We start from the raw sequence: 21,285 nt of genomic DNA, 5'->3' as shown, positions 1-21,285 counted from the left end.
CTGTGGCGTGGCTTCCGTTATGAACAGAAGCCACAAAATAAATGTGAACAAAGCCTTAACTCAGGGTCCTAAACTCAGGGGCCTTAACTCAGGGTACTGAACCCGACGGTCCTCATTGCAAGTCAGTGGGGTTTGACAGGCGCCATTGGATTTGGTTGGATGACGGATTGGGTACTGTGTCAATGCTTCAGTTATGAACAGCAGCCACGAAGCAGATGTGAACAAAGCCTTAAATCAGGGTCCTGAACTAACTTTTTTAGTTTTTAGCCCTCATCATTCTAGAACACCTTATAATTTATTTTTTTTCAGACTGCATGACACCTTCTTGTTTATTTTTTTCCTTCAATATTAAGGTACATAAAATTTGATTTCTACTTATTTTATGGGGAAAATACTGAAAATTAATCTATTAATTAATAAAAGGGTTTTACAGAATTAGAAACATATGACTGCTTTCTTCCCATAGGTAGATTGTGTCTAGTTTTGCAGCTCAGCTCTGTTGAACTGAAATACCATACAGAACCTGGGGACAGGTGTTGCACTATCTTTGGAAAAAAGCAGTTATGTATTTCTTATCCTGTGCAGCCCTTTTAACAAAGGGTTTATTTTACGAAATAAAGGGTTTATTTTACGTTGATGCAAATGCCTCTTTCTTGTCATCAGGTTACCCTCATTGGGCTCCAGTACAATATTATTCAGACTTTTCAGCTTTTTACCCTTGACCTGATATGTGAATGTGAACTGTAGCTTGTGATCCTTACCTTCATCTAATCGCTTGACAGTGACTCTGCACTTGAAACGTTGTCTTTGACGAGGATCTGCCTATGTCAGTGATTTTAAACTTTACTTGACAAAATCTGTGTCCTCGGCATACAAACTACAGCCTTGACTCACAGGCTGGTCTTATGGGTTCCACTATTGCATATTCCAATACTTTTGTCTGGGGCCCCTAGCGAAAACCAGGGGATGTGTTGCTCCTCAGTTTAGCAAGCTCAAACATTTGGTGACTCAAATGATTCATGAAATCTGTTACAGGCTTTTAATAAATTATATTTTTGAGTTCCACTGACGATGTTTCATTGAAAAACTTATAAAAGTGTTCTCGAGAACACCAACTAGGACATCAAAGCTGTACATTGGCTTTGTAATTCAATCCAGTATGTCAAAACAATTATCTTCAACACTTCAATTTACAATACCATTTATTCCGTTACATTTGTTTTTACACCTGAATCCCATGCCAAAAATGATAAAATGATGTCTGTCTTCTAGTGTCACGTTGGGTACGTGGACCCACTGGGCCGTACCGCCTTGAAGGTATAGCAGCTGGCCAACAGGATACAGTCTATAATTCGTATAGTGTACCTGTGGCAGCATGGACAATAGCAAGACAGGCTCGGCTGGGACTAGGCAGCAGGCAGACGTCAGGCGTGGTGTAGCAGGACAGGCGTGGTATACAGCACAGCATGACTACAGCTCAGCACGGCACTTGACCAGGTTAGCACCGGGATACAGGTACAGGAATGGGGAACACTGGGAACTGGAAAACACTAGCAGACCATTTGCTTAGACAAACTTTGGGTATGACAACAACGCTCAGGCATGGGAGGAAGGGGCTGAGTCCTTCTTATAGTCCAGGGTATTCATGGGCTGATTCTGAGATTAACTTCCGGTGCGCGCGCTGGCGCTTTAAGAGCGGGCACGAGCGTGCGCGCGCACCCTACGGGACCCGGCCGAGGTAAGCGGAAGTGAACACTGGAGTCTCCTGAGGAGACTGGGGCCAGCGCTCGCAGACCCATGGCTGCGGCCGTCAGGAGGTGAGTGAACCGGACGGCCCGCGGCCATGGACATGACATCTAGCTTGTTATTTGTGACATCTCCTCCTGTGGCCCGTTAGGGATGCCACAGGTGGCTGAAATTAATAATATTCCCTCTGGTTCATAAACAATGTACTGAAGGTGTATAATGTAGTTGATAATAATGTAGAAACACTAGTTGACACCTCAAAAGTGGATCCTTGCGCCAAGCTGGGCGCTGCCTAAACTGAGGTGGAGGAATCTTCCCGTTCTTCACCCTTAAGCCCTGCAAGTAAGTTTGGACTTTTCCAGCCGGATCTAAATGTGTGGTCCTCAGAGTAGTCATTGATTGGTGGCAGGTATGCTGCTGGAACGGTTTGGAGCAAAGAAGAGATGTAATCAGGAACGGAACCAGCGGTCATCAACGGGAGCACAGTCAAAATGCAATAAACCAGGAGGACAATACAAAAACATAATCAGAATATGGGTCAATGATCAAAATCAGGTGGTTAAAGAGGCTCTGTCACCAGATTTTGCAACCCCTATCTGCTATTGCAGCAGATAGGCGCTGCAATGTAGATAACAGTAACGTTTTTATTTTTAAAAAACGAGCATTTTTGGCCAAGTTATGACCATTTTTGTAGTTATGCAAATGAGGCTTGCAAAAGTCCAAGTGGGTGTGTTTAAAAGTAAGGGTATGTGCACACACACTAATTACGTCCGTAATTGACGGACGTATTTCGGCCGGAAGTCCCGGACCGAACTCAGTGCAGGGAGCCGGGCTCCTAGCATCATAGTTATGTACGATGCTAGGAGTCCCTGCCTCTCTGCAGCACAACTGTCCCGTACTGTAATCATGTTTTCAGTACGGGACAGTTGTCCTGCAGCTACTTACCTGCAAACGCTGATGCTGCTGCAGAATCAACTGTAGCCTCTGGTGCCGATGTGTCCTCGCTCGTCTGACACGATGCAGGACCTGTGAGTGACGTCACAGCGTGATCTCTCGAGAACACGATGTGTCTGCACTGCCAGAAGCTGGGCGTTCTGAAGAGAAGTGGATGATACTTCTCATCAGAGCGCCCAGCTAGTAAAAGTATTAAAAACGCCCCGATGTACGCACATAATACACGCCCACTTGGACTTTTACTTTTAAACACACCCACTTGGACTTTTGCAAGCCTCATTTGCATAACTACAAAAATGGTCATAACTTGGCCAAAAATGCTCGTTTTTTAAAAATAAAAACGTTACTGTAATCTACATTGCAGCGCCTATCTGCTGCAATAGCAGATAGGGCTTGCAAAATCTGGTGACAGAGCCTCTTTAAACAACAACAGGGACCAGGCGACAAAGAGGAAGGAGCAAGATGAAACCAGAATCCATCGCAAACGCTAAGGCCACAATTAGAGTCAAGAACAAAAAAAAAGTAGACCAGTAGGAAGTACCTCAATTCACAGGGAAGTCTAGAGAGCCAAATTCCTCTTTAAATATGCCACTGGAGACAAAGTGATCAGGGAGCACCAGTTACCAAACCGACCTGACTGGAAGCCGGGAGCCATGAGCAGGAAGCCATTGCTGGATAAAGGGGTGGTAAGCACAAGGCTAACCTGACTTGGTTGGAGGATGGAGCCACTGGAATGAGGAGAGGTAAGTAACAGACATGTTGGATATGATTTCCATTATTTTATATGTTTTAAGTATATGCCTAATTAATTTGCCCAGATTAAAGTAAGGATGAGTAACAAGAAACTTTGCTTAAAGGGCATTGGTCAGGAGAGATACACACAAGAGACACAATCCTCGTCAAACATAATCTTCATTTATATACTCTATCCACAATTTATACTTGCAGTGATTCCCTTATATATACCAAATTATATAGATACTATATGCTATTTGACTACTGCCTCATGCACACCTGTTCTGTGGATTTCATCCCGTAATACAGTTCGCAATAGAGAACTGTATTACATGCCATATAGTTCTCTGGGGGGTGCCATATATTGGATGGAATTTTTCGATAGAAGCACTTTATTCATTGCTTTTAGGGGGAAATTGATTCCGATACATGGCATTCAATGAAGCATGCCGCAATATTTAATGCGGCCTTCAGATACAAAAAGTATTTCCATTTATACATGGCCCGTTAAAATGCATGATCATTATATTCTGTGTACTCGTGAAACAGACCCAAATACACCATGTCTAATAGTCGTCAGCACATCAAACCAGCCCCTCACCTCTCAATTCGAAACGTAAAAGGATGATTAGAATGAAGTGGCACTGACTGTGATGTGCTACTTAGGGTCCTTTTAGATGGCCCGACGTGGGCCATGTAAATAAGCCCCGATCAACTAGACAGCTCGTTGATCGGTGCTTGTTTGCTCCTTTCACAAGGAGCTATGTATGGGGACAAGTGCTCATTACTATGACCGCTCATCCCCATACATTTCTATCATGTCGGCAGCATGTTACACAGCGAGATGTCCCGCCGTCAACGAAAGTATTTTATCTGCATAAACGATACAATCAGCCAATGAACGAGCATTTACTCATTCATCAGCTGATTGTTGCCCTGTTTACACAGGGCAAAAATTGGGAATGAGCATTCTGTGAACGCTCGTTGGCCCGATAATTGGGCGTGGTGAAAGGGCCTTAAGTCTCCTGTTGGCCTGTTTGGCATTTTTCAAGGAGCCGCAGGGTCGGTCATTATATTTACCAATGTCTGTCATGAGATAATCCCTTAATAGCTTCTGTATTCCGTTAATAGTACAACAATTCCAAAATCTATATCTATAACTCAAGCCGCTCACTTTACAAGAAGGGTAATATTTTAAAATGAATGCAGGAGAATAGAATTCCTCATATCTGCTCTCCTCTTGATTAGCCTTCAGCTTGCAAATGGCGGGGCCTGAGTAATAGATATGTATTAGGGAATTGTAGTTTCATCAGAATACAGGTGCTGTTAAAAGAAGTGCAGTAATGCAATTCCCTAATACACAAAGGAACGTTCACCATAGAAAATTTCAACCAGATGTAATTTTATGTGAAGTCTAGAATTGCTCTAATCTATGTGAAATCATAAATACCATAGGGTAACCGTATGAGCTGTGTACGATCGTATGAAGTAAAGGATTAAAGACCCCACAGATAAGAGACTTTATAAGACAAGATATAAAAGTAAAAGAGAATTTGCTGGTGCAGTACATTTCACAAGATTCCTATTGCTAGGGATACAGCTGTGACTACAATGCGGCACAACAAACTTATAGGTTGCTGCCTGGTGAGAAGCAAAATAATCTTTTGAACATCAATTGGACATACCAAAAATGTCATTAGCTTGTACTTGCTAGTCACATAACACTGGTAAACATCATTTACTGAATATTAATAATACCCATTCATTTATTTAAATCAATGCAGATGAACACACCAGAGTCTCATTCTGTCAGACTTTTCATATTGTGATTAGTTTTTTGTCTTTTTTTTTTTTTCAAGTCTTTTTGAAAAGTAAAATATGGATGGCTTGTCTTGTTTAGTAAAACCCTCTTCTGATCTTGTATTTCCTGTGAGACAAAGTGTATTGTAAAACTGCTCCTGTGTAATTGTAAATTTTGGTTTGAGATGCAAATTTTTAGTGCTTTTGCAGATTAGGGACAGAGGACTGCTCAAACAAAACAGTACAGAATAGTTATGAGGAACAATAGCCATCCCCAGTGGTATGGGAAATCATACAGAACGGTCTGTTTACCAATTTTTAGGATATACTGACTTTATGCATTCGACTTTAACATTCGGCATTACTTACTTTTTATTGTATTATTGTTTATTATTTATAACACCTGGCTTTATTTTAGGCTGTGTTCACATCACGTTAAAACACTACATTCAGTGAATTGTATCCATGGGGTCCCACTGACCCGACATATGCCAAGAGTGTCCTTTTGGCATATGTCAGGGCAGTATTCGTTGGCATACCTGTATTTACCGTATAGCATAGCATAGTCGACTACAGTATTCCAAACAGAGGCATCCAGTAAAAAACTTATACCACATAGTTTTGTTTTTTTTTATTATTTTTTTACAATGGGACCCTATGTTTGAGGTATACCACTGCCTGTAATTATTTGGCTGGTTTACTCTACAGTGGTGCTGAAAACCAGCCACATTTATTCAATCTTATTTGGAGAAGAATTGAAATTCTGATACAATGCATGTCTTAGAGATAATCTTTAAAAAGTAAAGGCTCCTGCCTAACATTTCTAAACTAGAGAAAACTATTCCAATCTTTACCGGTGGTGATTTCAGAGAAGCAGACGGTCTTGTGACTCTAAAAATCTTGCCGTTAACGTTATTTCAAACTCTTGCATATTAACCTTGGCTATTATATTTTACTACCTTGTGTTATCTCTGGTTACCAGATGGACTGTCTTTCTACCAAAACCATTCGGCTGCAAGTAAGGTGGTTTTAAACACCTCGTAATGACTGATAATAGACTTTGTCATCCACACACAAAACCGGTGAATTAAATGTTATGATAATTATTAACCAGTCAGAGGGGCATAAACAGATGCTATTCATGTGTCTCATACTCCCGATTGCAATTAACACCTGTTACGGCTGCTTGTTATGAGGTACTGAACTGTATGTTAGCAAAACAGAAGTAGGACAAAAAAAGAAACAAAAACATGACCCTAAAACTCAGACTATTTATATTTTTTCAGGTAAAACTTTAAAAGGTTGTGGTTGCAAGATTTTAAAGTGGCTCTGTCACCACATTATAAGTGCGCTATCTCCTACATAATCTGATCGGCGCTGTAGTGTAGATAACACAGTTTTTTTTATTTTGAAAAACGATCATTTTTGAGGAAGTTATGAGCAATTTTTAATTTGTGCTAATTACTTTCTTAATGCCCAACTGGGTGTTTTTTAACTTTTGACCAAGTGGGCATTGTAAAAAGGAATGTATGATTCTGACCAATCAGCGTCATACACATCTCTCCATTCATACTCAGCACAGCGTGATCTAGCGAGATCATGCGGTGCAGTCACATACACCCACATTAACTTTACTGAAGTGTCTTGACAGTGAATAGACATCACCTCCAGCCAGGACGTGATATCTATTCACAATCCCGAAACCTCTGTAAAGTTTGTGTGGGACTTAATCGCTGCACAGCTTGATCTCGCGAGATCACGCTATGAATGACAACAGTAGCGTGATCCCGCAAAATCATGCTGTGCAGCGATTACGTCCCATACAAACGTTACCAAGGTGTCGGGATTGTGAATAGACATCGTGTCCTGGCTGGAGGTGATGTCTATTCACTGTCAAGACACTTCAGTAAAGTTAATGTGGGTGCATGTGACTGCACAGCATGATCTCGCTAGATCACGCTGTGCGGAGTATGAATGGAGAGAAGTGTATGACGCTGATTGGTCAGCGTCATACACTTCTCTTTACAATGCCCAGTTGGTAAAAAGTAAAAAAAAAACGTCCAGTCAGACATTAAGAAAGTAAATCGTATAAATCTAAAATTGCTCATAAGTTCCTCAAAAATGATAGTTTTTCAAAATAAAAAACAGTGTTATCTACATTACAGCGCCGATCAGATTATGTAGGCGATAGGGCACTTATAATGTGGTGACAGAGCCTCTTTAAGAAGTTTTTGTTTTCAGTAACTCAATCTCAATTAATCTAGTTCATACTGTAGGCAGTAAAACTTTTCGAAAACACCCCTTCTTTGAGAAGACCCCTCATGGTCTAAAACAGTGTTTCTTCCCCTTTCTAAGCTTAGCACCCCCTAATCAAAGAATATTGAACCCGGTCCAGCTGCGATGTTGCTATTGGTTAAGTTCATGCTTAAATGAATCACAAATAATGAAAAACAATAGCCGTAAAAAGGAACACAAGAGAAAGTTGATGTCAATCAATGTGGAGATGTCACCGTTTCCCCCTAATAATACTACCACACTATGCCAATTTAGTACCCCAATACAGTGCTCAATTAATAACCTCCCACACAATTATTAATAAATTAATGACGTCATTCAGTGTCAAATTAACGTGGTAAGCCACCAGTACTCATTTAATGCCAATATTCAGAGTACAATAATTCAGCTCAATAGTGGTTAATTAATGATGTCACACACAGTACAATTAATACCACCTCCATCCCTAGTAGAATTAATGCTGTCACTCTCCCTCAGTACATACACTCTCAGTACACATGTATACACACGCCTATAGACACACCGGCATATTTACACAGCAGGAGTTGTCCTGAGTCCTTCCTTTCCAGGCCGGTATGTATCTCTCTGAGCAGGAAGCCATGGCTCTCTGCTTATATTGCTGAAGGAAGAGACGGAGCTTCGCTGCATATTCTGGCTGTCTCCACACATAATAGTAATATTGCGGGTTTGCCGTGATTTAAAAAAATAAAATAAAAATCACTGAGAACTGACGATTGTACCATAATGTGTAGACATCCTGTAACACTAGATGCCTGACGTGTACTCCTTAATCCAGTGGCGTGTACACCAAAGAGTATGCATACCATAGATTGAGCACCACAGAATGTCAATTGTTTTTGCGGAATCGCTGCTTATTTGTTGTGGGTTTTCCCCTCTGAATTCAAATTGCGAGGTAAAACCCACAACAAATAGGAGATGTTGTGTTTTTTTGCAGCGGAAAAGCGGGAATTCCGCCGTAAAAAACACATAACTCAGAAAAAAATACCAAATCTTACCCTTACCAAGAATTCTGTTTCTTTGTCCAGGCCAGCCTCCTGGGATGATGTTTCATCCAATGTGACCGCTGAAGCTAATCACAGGCTGTAGCGGTCACATGGGATTAAATTTATCCCATGAGGCCGGCCTGCAGAGGGATGCGTCGCCACGCTACGTAAGAATAAAACTTTGTTTTTTGTGTCGTTTTCTGCAGCGGACATTCCGGCTGACACAATTTGGTGCGTTTTTTTCGGCCGGAATTACCTGCGGCACCCAGGGCGGATGCGCAGTTGGCTTTTATGCAGCCTATCGGCGCTCTGTGGACATAGCCTTATAGTGAATGTTGTTTAAGTCTTGAAAATTTGGGGATTTATGTCCCTGTGGCACATACTGTGCGCCAAACACAAATTAAATTCCTGGGTTTGAGGGTAGATTGCATGTCTGTAACCAATGCCACGGTCTTGGATGGGATGTCACATGGCTAGGATTAGGCCACGTTCAGACGACTAAACCACCAGACCTACATGAAAATGGAGTGAACATCACGCACCATATCAATAAGAAATGTCAAAAAATTATTTTTTTATTGTTCAATCATTTAAAACATACAAAAAACGTAGAAAAAGAATAAGTCACAGAGTTACAGACCAGACCCAGTACAGCCAATAATATTAGTATAGAAAGGTATAGATATATATCAGGAACAATGTGCTTTATAACCGGCAGCAGGCAATGTTGGGAACAATAATAATTATAAAAAATCCCTATCAGGGTCAGGAGTATTAATATACAATATTCGTTTTAAGTCAAACTGAGGTTCAGAATTAATATCTGCTTACCCATGCGTGCTGTTGAATGGCTACCTGGCATCCTCGCCTTCAGGCCTTAGTCAGACGACCGGGATACGCGTCCGTGGACCTATATTAGTCTATGGGGCTGTGCAGACATGTGCATGATTTTTACTCAGCGTGAGTGCGCTGAAAAAAAGTCACGACAAGTCCGTTCTTTGGGCGTTTTTCGCGCATCACGCACCCATTGAAGTCAATGGGTGCCTGAAAACCACGCATGTCACACGGAAACACTTCCGTGTGAGCAGCGTGATTCGCGCAACAGCTGTCAAAAGGATGAATGAAAACATCCAAATGGAGTGTCATAATGATGGCGGCTGCGCGAAAAGCACGCAGCCGCGCATCATATGCTGATGCCACACGGAGCTGTTAAGTGCCTTTTGCGCAGGCAAAATGCCACGTTTTTTGCCTGCGCAAAAACGGCACGCTCGTGTGAATCCAGCCTAAGACATTTATATTACATTTGCAATACCTAGTCCTCCCGCAGATCTACTAACTTGGATTTAGATAACTATAGGATTCTTTTTTTTTTTTTCTTTTTTTTTTAAATAAATTCTTTTATTTGTCATTTTGTTATTTTATATCACAAATCGTACAAATAATATACACAACATAGTGCAAAAATGGCATTGAAATCATGCAACAGATCACAGGTCAGTTATCAGCCTCACATCAACACGAGTTCACCTGAGAGTACCATGTCGCTGAAAATACTTATGTAAGAAAACTCCGGTATGCACCCTGAACCCGCAGCCGTTCATGGTATGTCCTAAATGTGCATGAGAGCATTAAAGAGAGCAACAGAGACAGAAAGGAGAGGCCAATTAGTAAGGAAAGAAAGAATAGAAAATGGGGAGTGAGAAAACACGAAGGGAAGAGGGGGGAGGGGGGGGAGCTGACCTGACATTCCGGATCTAGACGGGAATTCACGAGGCCATGATGATTTTATATTCCTCGGTCGTTTGGAAACAAATCCATTCACGCCATGTTTTTAGGAAGGAGGCATGAGTCCCCTTCATTGAAGCCGTGAGGTCCTCCATTCTCATGATTTCCTGGATCTTGCCGAACCACATGCCCACCGTCGGAGGACAGGACTGTCTCCACAGTGCAGGAACACATGCCCTAGCCGCGTTTACCAGGTGTCTAACTACCGAACGTCTATACACTGGCAGTGGGACCTCACACAGATGAAGCAGGAAGAGGCCCGGGGATCTCGGCAGAAGGTAATCCGTAAACTTTGAGGAAATGCGCCACACCTCGGACCAGAACCCAGTCAGGAGTGGGCAGTCCCAGAAAATATGCAGGATTGTACCCACATGGTCCCCACATCTCCAACATAATGGCGAGGCCGCCGGGATCATAGCATGCAATCTGGAAGGCACCCTGTACCAACGGGACAATATCTTAAACCCTGCCTCTTGGAATCTACTGGCCATGGAGGACTTATGTGTCATGGTGAACATACGGTCTTGTTGTTCAGGTGTAAATGTTTCGCCCAGATCCTTCTCCCAGCTGAGCAAGTACGGAGGTGGCGGCAGGTTGGTGGGCGAGATCAAGAACGCATAGATTCTGGATAAAGCATGTCGGATTGTGCCTGTGCCTGTGCACAGGAGTACAAACGCGGAGCAGTCTCGCAATTGCTCTTCAGGATGTTCTAAGGACGCTAGAAAATGTCGCAACTGGGTAACCTGCCATGTCGAGAAAGGGACAGGGTCCGACAGGGCTTGAATTTGATCGCTCTTCATCCACCTCCCCTTCTGCTGAAATTGTCGGGCCTGTCCCTTACCCGCCCGCAACCATACTTGGAATGGACCGCTATCCAGTCCCGGTGGAAAGGCAGGGTTGCCCAAGATCGGGAATAGCGGGGAGGGGGACGGCGAGATCTCTGCCCGAGTAAACACCCGCGCTACGACTGCCAGAGTGGGGCCGATTGTCGGGTGTAACCGCGCGACCCTGGGAACATGTCTGCCCAACCACGGCAGAGCCTGCAATGGGATGGACATAAACACCTGTTCCATAGGCACCCATTCTTTCGTCCCGCCGTGCCGGAACCAGTCTAAGATTCGTGTCAAGTGGGAGGCGTGATGATAGGAGACAAAGTCCGGAAGACCAATGCCCCCCTCCCCCTTTACACGAAAGAGCAAAGATCGGGCGATACGTGCTGGTTTCCCTGCCCATATGAATTTGTGCGCCAGGGACAGCAGGGACTGAAAGAACGGGCGTGGGATATGGATCGGTAGGGCCTGTAAGAGATACAAAATCCGTGGCAAGATGTTCATTTTAAAAATCGCACACCTACCGAACCAAGTAAAAGTGCCCGACGTCCAAGAGTCCAGGTCTGCCTTTATACGTTGAAGAAGCAAAGGGAAGTTCACCGCATAAAGGCGAGAAAGATCCCCGGGAAGTCGGACTCTTAGGTATTTAAGCGAATCTCTTGCCCACTTGAAGGAAAAGGACTCCGACAGTTCAGCGACCAAAGTCTGTGGTAACGAAATATTAAGGGCCTCTGACTTCTGGTAGTTTATTTTGAAGTTGGATAACCTCGAGTATCTACCCAGCTCCGCCATCAGGTTAGGCAAGGAAATTCTAGGGGCTGTGAGGAAGAACAGCAGGTCATCCGCGTAAGCAGCAACCTTATGAGATCTGCCTCCCAAGTCCACGCCTGTAATGTCCGGGTTGGAGCGGATATGACACAGCAGGGGCTCCAGGCATAAAATAAAGATCAGTGGCGATAGAGGGCAGCCTTGGCGTGTGCCGTTAGTAATCATAAAGGAGGATGAGAGTTGCCCATTGACCTTGACCTGAGCTGACGGGGAGGAGTAGAGACCAGAGATCCATGACATCATATGAGTCCCTAATCCTATATGTCGTAGGGTGGCCAACATAAAGTCCCAACTGACCCTGTCGAAGGCCTTTTCTGCATCCGTTGACAAAAAACAAGTGGGGAGTGACGTGACCGCCGCCTGGTACATTAAATTAATTGCCCGTGTGGTGTTATCTCTCGCTTCCCGTAAGGGCATAAAACCCACTTGGTCAGTATGTATCACGGTTTGAAGGAGCGGAGACAACCGATATGCCAGAATCTTTGCAAAGAGTTTCAAATCTACGTCCAGTAGAGAAATAGGACGGTAACTCTGGCATAGGGATGGGTCCTTCCCTTCCTTGGGTATGACCGTAATGTGAGCCCTCAGCGTGTCCCTGGGAATGGAACCCCCTTCGGTGAGTGAATTAAAGGCCCGGATCAAGTGGGGTGCGAGCACTTCTGTATAAGTTTTATAGTACGGCAGAGACAGGCCATCCGGTCCCGGGGCCTTCCCCGTAGGGGAGTCCTTCAGTGCCCATGACCACTCTTCTGGGGTGATGGGGGCCTCTATGGCCGCAAGATCATCAAGTGGGATGGATTTCATCCCAGAGGATCGAAGATACTCCTCGATCCTCTCTAGGTGGCTACCGCCGTCCTGTGAGGAGGGTGCCTTTGGGAGATTGTAGAGAGAGTGGTAATAGGCACGGAAGGTCTCAGAGATGTCATGTGGAAGTTGCAGTAGTTTATTATGAGTACCTATGATGTGTGGGACGTATGTACGCGATCTGGTTTTCCGGAGGGCGCGGGCCAAGGTCCTACTGGGTTTATTACTGAATTCATAACAATGTCCTCTACATTTGACTAGGGTGGCCTTCGCCTTGGCCAGACAGAGTGAGCTCACCTGCTCCCTCAATTGCCCCAATTCTGCCCCTAATAACCGGTCCTGTGATACTTTATGGGACTGTTCCAGTCGGTGGATGCGTAACAGTAGGTCTCTGAGATGTGCCGTTCGCTCCTTTTTGAGTTTGGCTCCCAGTCATATAAGGGAACCGCGCACCACGCATTTATGTGCCTCCCATATACAGAATGGGTCCATCCCTGGTGTGTCATTTCTATCAAAGTATTCCACCAGGTCACGACGTACTACAGAGACCACCGACGTATCCTGTAGGAGCGACTCATTCAGCCGCCACTGCCAGGTGTGAGGATGGGCCAATGATCCCGTTCTTAGCAGTTATACCTGACAGAGCTGTATTATAGCATCTGAATAAGGCCTAAGACTGCATGGCGCAGAGCTTGCTGTAACACTGGTGTTAGATTTTGTACAGTGGAATGTCCCGCTATTATCCTTATTGTTTGAATGAAAACATGTAAAATGGAGGCTGAAGTTACACACCATACTATCTTAATTTGCCTCTGCACCAACTCTATAATATGTAAAATAAATTTTAATTACATTCAGTAAATGATTTTTATAATCAAAGCTCTATGGGGCATATTCCCAGATCATTTACACACCATTACATTCACAATCCAAATGGGATTTCCTAATATAGTTTTTAAAGAGAACCAGTCACAATTTTTTCCCTATTAATACAAACAGGAGAAATTGTACCGGTCCTTTATACAATACTAGGGCTTATTTCTTATCATTTATAAATTGCTATCTACGGGATGTAATGTCCGTGGCTGCGGGCCGTCAGCTCCAATCCCCCCGACAGCCAGGAGTCGGCAAGCGCTGGCCCCAGCCTCCTCCTCAGGAGACGCCAGTGCTCGCTTCCACTCACCTGAGCCCGTAGGGTGGTCGTGCCTGCTCTTAAAGGGGCAGCGCGCGCACTGGACTTTTGCTGAACTTTGAACCCGTGAGTACCCTGGTCTATAAGAGGGGTCCAGCCCCCTGCTTCTATGCCTGAGAGTTGTTGATGTTTCTCAAGTTTGTATATGTGATGGCCTCCAAGTGTGTTCCTGTTCCCTGCATCCCATACTATCCTGGTCGAGCACTGTGCTGTGCCAAAGTCGTGTCGTGCTGTATCACACGTCTGACCCGCTTCACCTTGCCTGACGTCTACCTGCTTCCTAGTCCCAGCCGAGCCTGCCTTACTGCTGTCCGAGCTGCCACAGGTACCTATACGAACTATAGACATTGACCTGCGCCCTATTGGCCAGCTGCAATAGCAGATAGGGGTTGCAAAATCTGGTGACAGAGCCTCTTTACGTTACAATATTCATTCGTTCCGGGATGACCACCGTAAGTGGAGACTAACTTTATGGAAAACTAGTAATTGGTATTAAAGCCCCACAATGTAAACTCAAAATAAGAAAAAAAAATTGAAGATTAAAGATAAATAAAGGCGATAATAACTATTACAAATAAAGCAAATGCTTACATATAAAAGTCAGAAACAGCTGCTAAACACTGTAAATCACTAGCTATGATGAGTCCTGTACAGTATACCAGAAAATTAAAATCAAGCCACCCTCACCTGGTGTCCAGAAGAGCAACTAATCCTGGTATAGGTAAAAAGAAGTACAGGACATGTAGTACCGTACTGTAGAGAGGCGCTACCAGACAGTCAATCAGCGCATGCACAACAGTAATACAAGGGTTTTATCAGTAAAACAGCCATGCTATTTGAATAGATCTTCCAGACCGTTAGACGTGCTGCAGATCCGGACTGTCTGTAGCATAATATGTTGAATGTTGTATGCAGTATCCCAGGAAACACCAACGTATGTTGAAAATATTGTAACCTGAGGGACCACGGAATTGTACTGCTAGAGGCCTATATAAGATGGGAGGGGTCCTCTTATACACCCTGACATGGGCCGTGTAAACAAGTGTCGATCAACGAGACATCTCGTTGATCGGCGCTCGTTTGCTACTTTCTCAAGGAGCAAGTAGGAGGACGATCACTTGTTACTACGATCGCTCGTCACCGTACATTTCTACACAGGGAGATGTGCTGTCGATAACAATAATATTTCTTGCTGCATAAACAAAACAATCAGCCGATGAACAAGCGGGCAATGATCAGGAAATGAGCATTCTGTGAATGCTATACATGCAGATCTAGATTACTTTTCTTTAAATTAAGTTATGCAATTTGTCATGATGCAAACTCAATACAATCTCGCACCAACAGGCAAAAACCATATTCTAAACGTATACGGTTTATAACACTGGAGTCTATGGGCGACGGATTGCCGACAAATGGCATCTCACAGCCATAGACTCATGTTAAAAAAAAATTATATATATTTTTTTTTAATGAATGACTGGTGTAGACTTTTTCCATTAGCTAGGGAGGAAAAAAAAAAGAGAAGAGAAGTGCTTCAAGAGTGGGGACCTTAGGTTGTTCGGGGGGGGGGCGGCAATTATGCTCCCCTTTTTTGAGTTGCGCAGTGAGGCACAACTACTCAACGCGTGTTAAAGTCAATGTATCCCATCCACGGAGATGTCAGCCTGGAGTCGTTGCCGGGTCTCTTAAATGGAGCCGGTCATTCAATAGGAGAAAAGGTTTAAAAATGAGTAGTTACTCTGAGACTTTCTTTGGCGCTGTTCCTCAGGGAAAAATGCAAAGGCTCTTTTGTCTTTCAAACAACCCTAAATATCAAATGTTGCATTTCTCTGTAAATTGACTCCCATTCATTTCAGCTGCTATAGAGCAAGCACACCCTGCTGCACTGTCTATACGGGAACAAAATGAATATCTTAAATATTGGCCGCGCCAGGAAAGTTTTTAAAAATAAAAAAATAGCTGCATTAAAAAACAGAACACATACTTTCTCTACTCCGGACTTACATCCAATTAAATACATGAAACATTCCCTTTAATTAAAATGTTTGTAAAATACATTGATGCCCGTTAAAGTCTCTACAAACATATAAGACGTGGACACAAGAATATCAGTATTGTGAGAAACTAAACATGGACTGCAGATCCACAATATATACGTTGATCTGAGCCGCTAGGCATAATTTATAAACCTGAACATGATGTTCTTTGTTTACATCTTGATCAAACTGTATAAGCCCACTTGCCACTTCACGGCGACCTCTTTCAAAGTGGGTCCCTACTCTATCGGTTGCAGCACCGCATGGTGGCCACCGCTCCAGCAGAGGGAGCAACCCAGAGGCCTCAAAACACCCATGCTATCAGGCTGTGCACAAGAATAAGGTGGACACAAGAATAAGGTGGACACAAGAACAATGCAGATTTATACGGCACATTTTACATGATATTTACATCTATACTTTCTGTTCCTTACATCCCAGGTGTACATGTTTCCGTGCAGAATGCACTTTATAAAATATATTTACAAGCTGTATTCAGTATTGAAATTCAGCCTAGAGCAGTGTATTAATGTCCAGACAAGGTGATATACGGATTTCCATCAATCACTTGCTTGAGAGATATTTTCCAGTTTATCCTCATGAGAATCATCTTCTCTGGCAATTCCATTGAGATGTAGCACATCAGAATACTGCAGATAATCTTGAAGGCAGACAGGAAGGGACAGTCGAGATATGTATTTATTAGACCGTAAATGTTCAGTTTTCAAGAGGGAGCGGATTTTTAGCCGACAGAGATGCATCAGAGTTGGGAGGGATGCTGTGCATGGGGAAACAAAAAAAAAAAAAATTAGAACAGACTTTGTTGGAGAGGCAAACAAAACTTCGTTATGTATTTTTAAAAAAACTACAGGAGAACTCCAATGTTGAGATATTTAATTCACCAGAGGTTAAAATCTAATGGCGGGAGAAGCAGCCAGCAGATTGGTTGCCTTGGCAATGGTACTGCCCAGACGCCTGATGCCCCTCTGCCATAGGAGCTTTGCAGGAGAGGCTTAAGGCATCATACAGTTAAAACGAGATAAAATAATAAGACACCAATTGTATGTACACATGGTATGTCTACTGTCAGACACAATATCCACACTGCAAAATATACAAATGGCTAGAATATAAGGCACGCATAGATGAGAAATGTGTCAACTCTGGTTAAAGGGGTTGCAGAGGTAGCAGTCAGAGGAGAAAAGGTAAGGAGATGGTGAAATCTCCTTAAAGGGAACCGGTCGGCAGTTAACAGGCCTTAAAACCGCTGACATGGTTATATAGGGGAGGGGTAGGCATTTTAAACATACCTTTTTTTCTCATTCATGCAGGTTGCGTGACCGAGAAACTATGTTTGATTCCCCTGATGCGGCAGTCGCAAGTGCCACATTATGCCAAAAAGGAGACCACAAGAGCCTACACTCAGAGCAGAGAGCGGGGCTTGCACATAAAGTCCCGCCTTAGTGGCACTTGTGATCGGCGTGCTGGGGAAATGAAACATTATTTTCTCGATGCAAGGTGCATGAACTAAACAAATGATATGTTTAAACTGCCCTCCCCTATATCGCTCCGTCAGCAGTTTTGAAGCCTGAAAACTGATGACAGGTTTCCTTTAAGCGATGTTGAGCATGACATTGTTAGAAGCTTTTACCATTTCTCACTAGGAAAATTGGCTGCGTAGATTCAGCTATTTTTCAAGCATGCAAAAAAAGTCAAAATTAAAAAAAGCTTCATTTTCAGCTTCAAAAATCATGAAATCAGAGGCTGTTCTCCCTTGAAAACAGCCCCGTAATTCTCAGCCACTTCTTTTTGTACATGTGAACATACCCTTAGACTTAAGCACAGTCTAAGTGGATGGACAGACAGGTACCATGTCACCAGTATGTGTCTTCACACTCCATTCTCAAGCAGTGGCCAGGAAGAGGAGCCAGGGTGCATGGAGGCTTTCGTCAGGGTAGAAAACGTTCAAGACAACCAGGAGCTCAAAAAATCGTTAAATATTTTATCAGAGGAATTTTCTAATTAATTCTCACGGTCTTCTGAAATTCCACTTTATAGTACAGTTCTGTCCTGGAAACAAACGCTGGATAATAAGAATTTCTGTATTGACTGGATTTTATAGTATATGCACTTTAATTAAAGAGGCTCTGTCACCAGATTTTGCAACCCCTATCTGCTATTGCAGCAGATCGGCGCTGCAATGTAGATTACAGTAACGTTTTTATTTTTTTTTTAAACGAGCATTTTTGGCCAAGTTATGACCATTTTTGTATTTATGCAAATGAGGCTTGCAAAAGTACAACTGGGCATGTTGAAAAGTAAAAGTACAACTGGGCGTGTATTATGTGCGTACATCGGGGCGTTTTTACTTCTTTTACTAGCTGGGCGTTCTGACGAGAAGTATCATCTCTTCAGAACGCCCAGCTTCTGGCAGATCACGCTGTGACGTCACTTCCCCAGGTCCTGCATCGTGTCAGACGAGCGAGGACACATCGGCACCAGAGGCTACAGATGATTCTGCAGCAGCATCGGCGTTTGCAGGTAAGTCGATGTAGCTACTTACCTGAAAACGCCGATGCTGCTGCAGAATGAACTGTAGCCTCTGGTGCCGATGTGTCCTCGCTCGTCTGACACGATGCAGGACCTGGGGAAGTGACGTCACAGCGTGATCTGACAGAAGCTGGGCGTTCTGAAGAGAAGTGGATGATACTTCTCGTCAGAACGCCAAGCTAGTAAAAGAAGTAAAAACGCCCCGATGTACGCACATAATACACGCCCACTTGGACTTTTACTTTTCAAAACGCCCAGTTGTACTTATGCAAGCCTCATTTGCATAAATACAAAAATGGTCATAACTTGGCCAAAAATGCTCGTTTTTAAAAAAAATAAAAACGTTACTGTAATCTACATTGCAGCGCCGATCTGCTGCAATAGCAGATAGGCGTTGCAAAATCTGGTGACAGAGCCTCTTTAAACTAAAAACACAGTGGTCTGTATTCTACCTATACCTTCCTTTACAAGATCCTTGGACTCTCTCCACCAATTTAGATGTAATCAATATGCACAGACACAGCCCTCTGGGTGTCTAGTTTCCCTCACTGTTTTGTCTAATATCGGTCTACAGAAAACAATAAAAATAAAGAAAAAAAGACTAAATTAAGCATAAAATACAATAACTTGCACAAATAAATCAAACCGGCTCTTTGATTTCTATTAATGGCAATGGTGAGAACACTTCAGGCTGTTGCTTTATTAACTTATCTAATCTACATCTAGCATCCAGGCTTACACAGGTCATAAACTCCTAATGTTATAGTACCCTCACATATCTTTTTGATTATTAAAGATATTTAAGTTTACCCTCAAAAATAACTCGCCAACCTCCATAGATCCCTTTGAAATCTATAACTGCTAAATCATATAAAACAGTGAATTATTTTCAAATAGGTGAAGACCAGGGATTGGAAATAACTTGCTCTCACAAAAGTGTAAAGAGAGAACTGGTAAAGCATATAAATCCTCAATCTTGGGAACCAATTTGGTAAACTAACAAAAAAAATTAAATAAAATACTTTGAGCTTCCAGTGCAATGCCATAAACATGCTGGAATAAAAGTTACGGTATGCAAGTCATACAAAATATATTTTACATGGAGATTCCAGAAATACTGTAACTGCCTATGTTCCCATTTGCCACCTCAAAAAGAGGAGGAAGAGGGTCGTATTTTACATTTTTACTAAGAGAAGGGTAATCATCTCTCACCATTGGAAAACACAAATTGTACTAACCTTATTGGAATGACTTTCGTGCGCAAGTACAACAAATCGAAAAATTACTGGCATAGAAATCAGCTAAAGGTTTACTTAATGAGAGTGAGTTATTTTCATAGACATTAAAAAAAATATTTTAAGGCTATGTACACCTTTGTAAGAATTTTTTTAATTAAATTAATGTATTTAGTATTTTTAAGCAACTTTCAAAATACATTTTTTGAAAAAATTATTTTTACTTTAAAAGAGACAGCTTCTATGTATCCTGTATACATAGAAGCTGTATCGTTCCGTTCAGCTGAAATGACGGCTCGGCTGAAAGCAGGCCCTGCGTGTCTCTGACACACATCACCCAGCTAATAACGATCAGATCTAAGTTATGAACTTCTACGTGATCGTTATTAGCTAGGTCCTGTATTTCAGAGATACGCAGGACCCACACTCACCTGAACTGATGGATTTGGCTGAGAATGAACATTACAGCTTCTTTGTGTACAGGATACAAGAAAGCTGTATCTTAAAAAGTAAAACGTTTTATTTAATAAAAGCAATTTTAAAAGTAGCTTAAAACCACTAAATACATTAATGTACCAAAAAAGAAATTTAAAAAATTGCTAACAAAAGGTGTACATAGCAATTAAATATGGAGCCTGAACGGAGGCACACTGTCCCCACTGTGCCATAAAATTTGGACACATACAGAGGTACATTATGGCCCTATATAACTGGTATGGGTGCCGTATTATGGCTCAGTACAAATTGAGGCTTGTATGAAACCATAATATGGCCCAGCACATGAGCCTTTAGTCCTATAATTATGACCTAGTTTTCTACAATAACTTCCTAAGCACCATATGGATGTTTTTCTCCTTACATTATATGTGAAAGCTCTAACATATTGCCCACTTTCTGGTTCCCCGATACACTGGGTATCTATAATACATCTGGGTTTTTTTTTCTGCCCCCCATTTTTCCAATTTGAGATTGCAAGAACTTTCCTATATGCTATTGTTATATTCCTTATGAATAAAAACTGGATGTGGAAATAATTATTTCTCTTTTCAGGCAGAGAAGATTATAATTCTTGGCTCCGGGTTTATGTACTATGGTTTGTCCAATTGATAATTTGGGATTTAAGTAAATCTATTAACATTTTTATTGTAAAAAACATGAATGCCAAGTCCTGTATCTTGCTACTTTCAATTATCTTCAACTTCTGTGGTTGAGAACGCACCAGTGCCACTCTTCTCATTCACCTCTATCCTTGCATGACACGGCTTGATGAATACACATCAAAAGAACTTCAAAGCTTCTTGCTTCATCCATCACCTCCTCAATAGATATTTTACATAAGGATTATATTTATTTTTCCATCTTCATTTTCCCCCCACAGGATTACAGTGTGAATACATTTATAAAGTTTGGACTGGATGTTTGCAAGTATTAGACGGTCTTAAACTGAGCAGTTACAGTGTGTGCTGATAGGAGCCAGGAGGTTTATGA

At 42.5% G+C, this 21,285-nt stretch overlaps 1 protein-coding gene across 6 annotated transcripts in view; it reads right to left on the bottom strand.

The window, feature by feature from the left end:
- Positions 1-16,372: 16,372 nt before the first annotated feature.
- The window catches only part of ASB3 (ankyrin repeat and SOCS box containing 3), a 93,640-nt gene continuing 88,727 nt past the window's right edge, over positions 16,373-21,285 (bottom strand). For 5 of the 6 annotated variants that reach the window (XM_075863165.1, XM_075863160.1, XM_075863162.1 and 2 more), the window contains exon 10: positions 16,373-16,790. In XM_075863165.1, coding sequence (XP_075719280.1) covers positions 16,573-16,790 — 218 coding nt within the window. In that variant the 3' untranslated portion in view covers positions 16,373-16,572. Of the gene's footprint in view, positions 16,791-19,014; positions 19,131-21,285 lie in introns of all 6 variants that reach the window. The other variant, XR_012883259.1, reaches the window with a different exon arrangement.

This window comes from Rhinoderma darwinii, chromosome 4 (genome assembly GCF_050947455.1).
Source record: "Rhinoderma darwinii isolate aRhiDar2 chromosome 4, aRhiDar2.hap1, whole genome shotgun sequence".
Taxonomy (NCBI): Eukaryota; Metazoa; Chordata; class Amphibia; order Anura; family Rhinodermatidae; genus Rhinoderma; species Rhinoderma darwinii.
The sequence above is the reverse complement of the archived record's forward strand: the minus strand, read 5'-3'. Positions and strand labels throughout refer to the sequence as shown.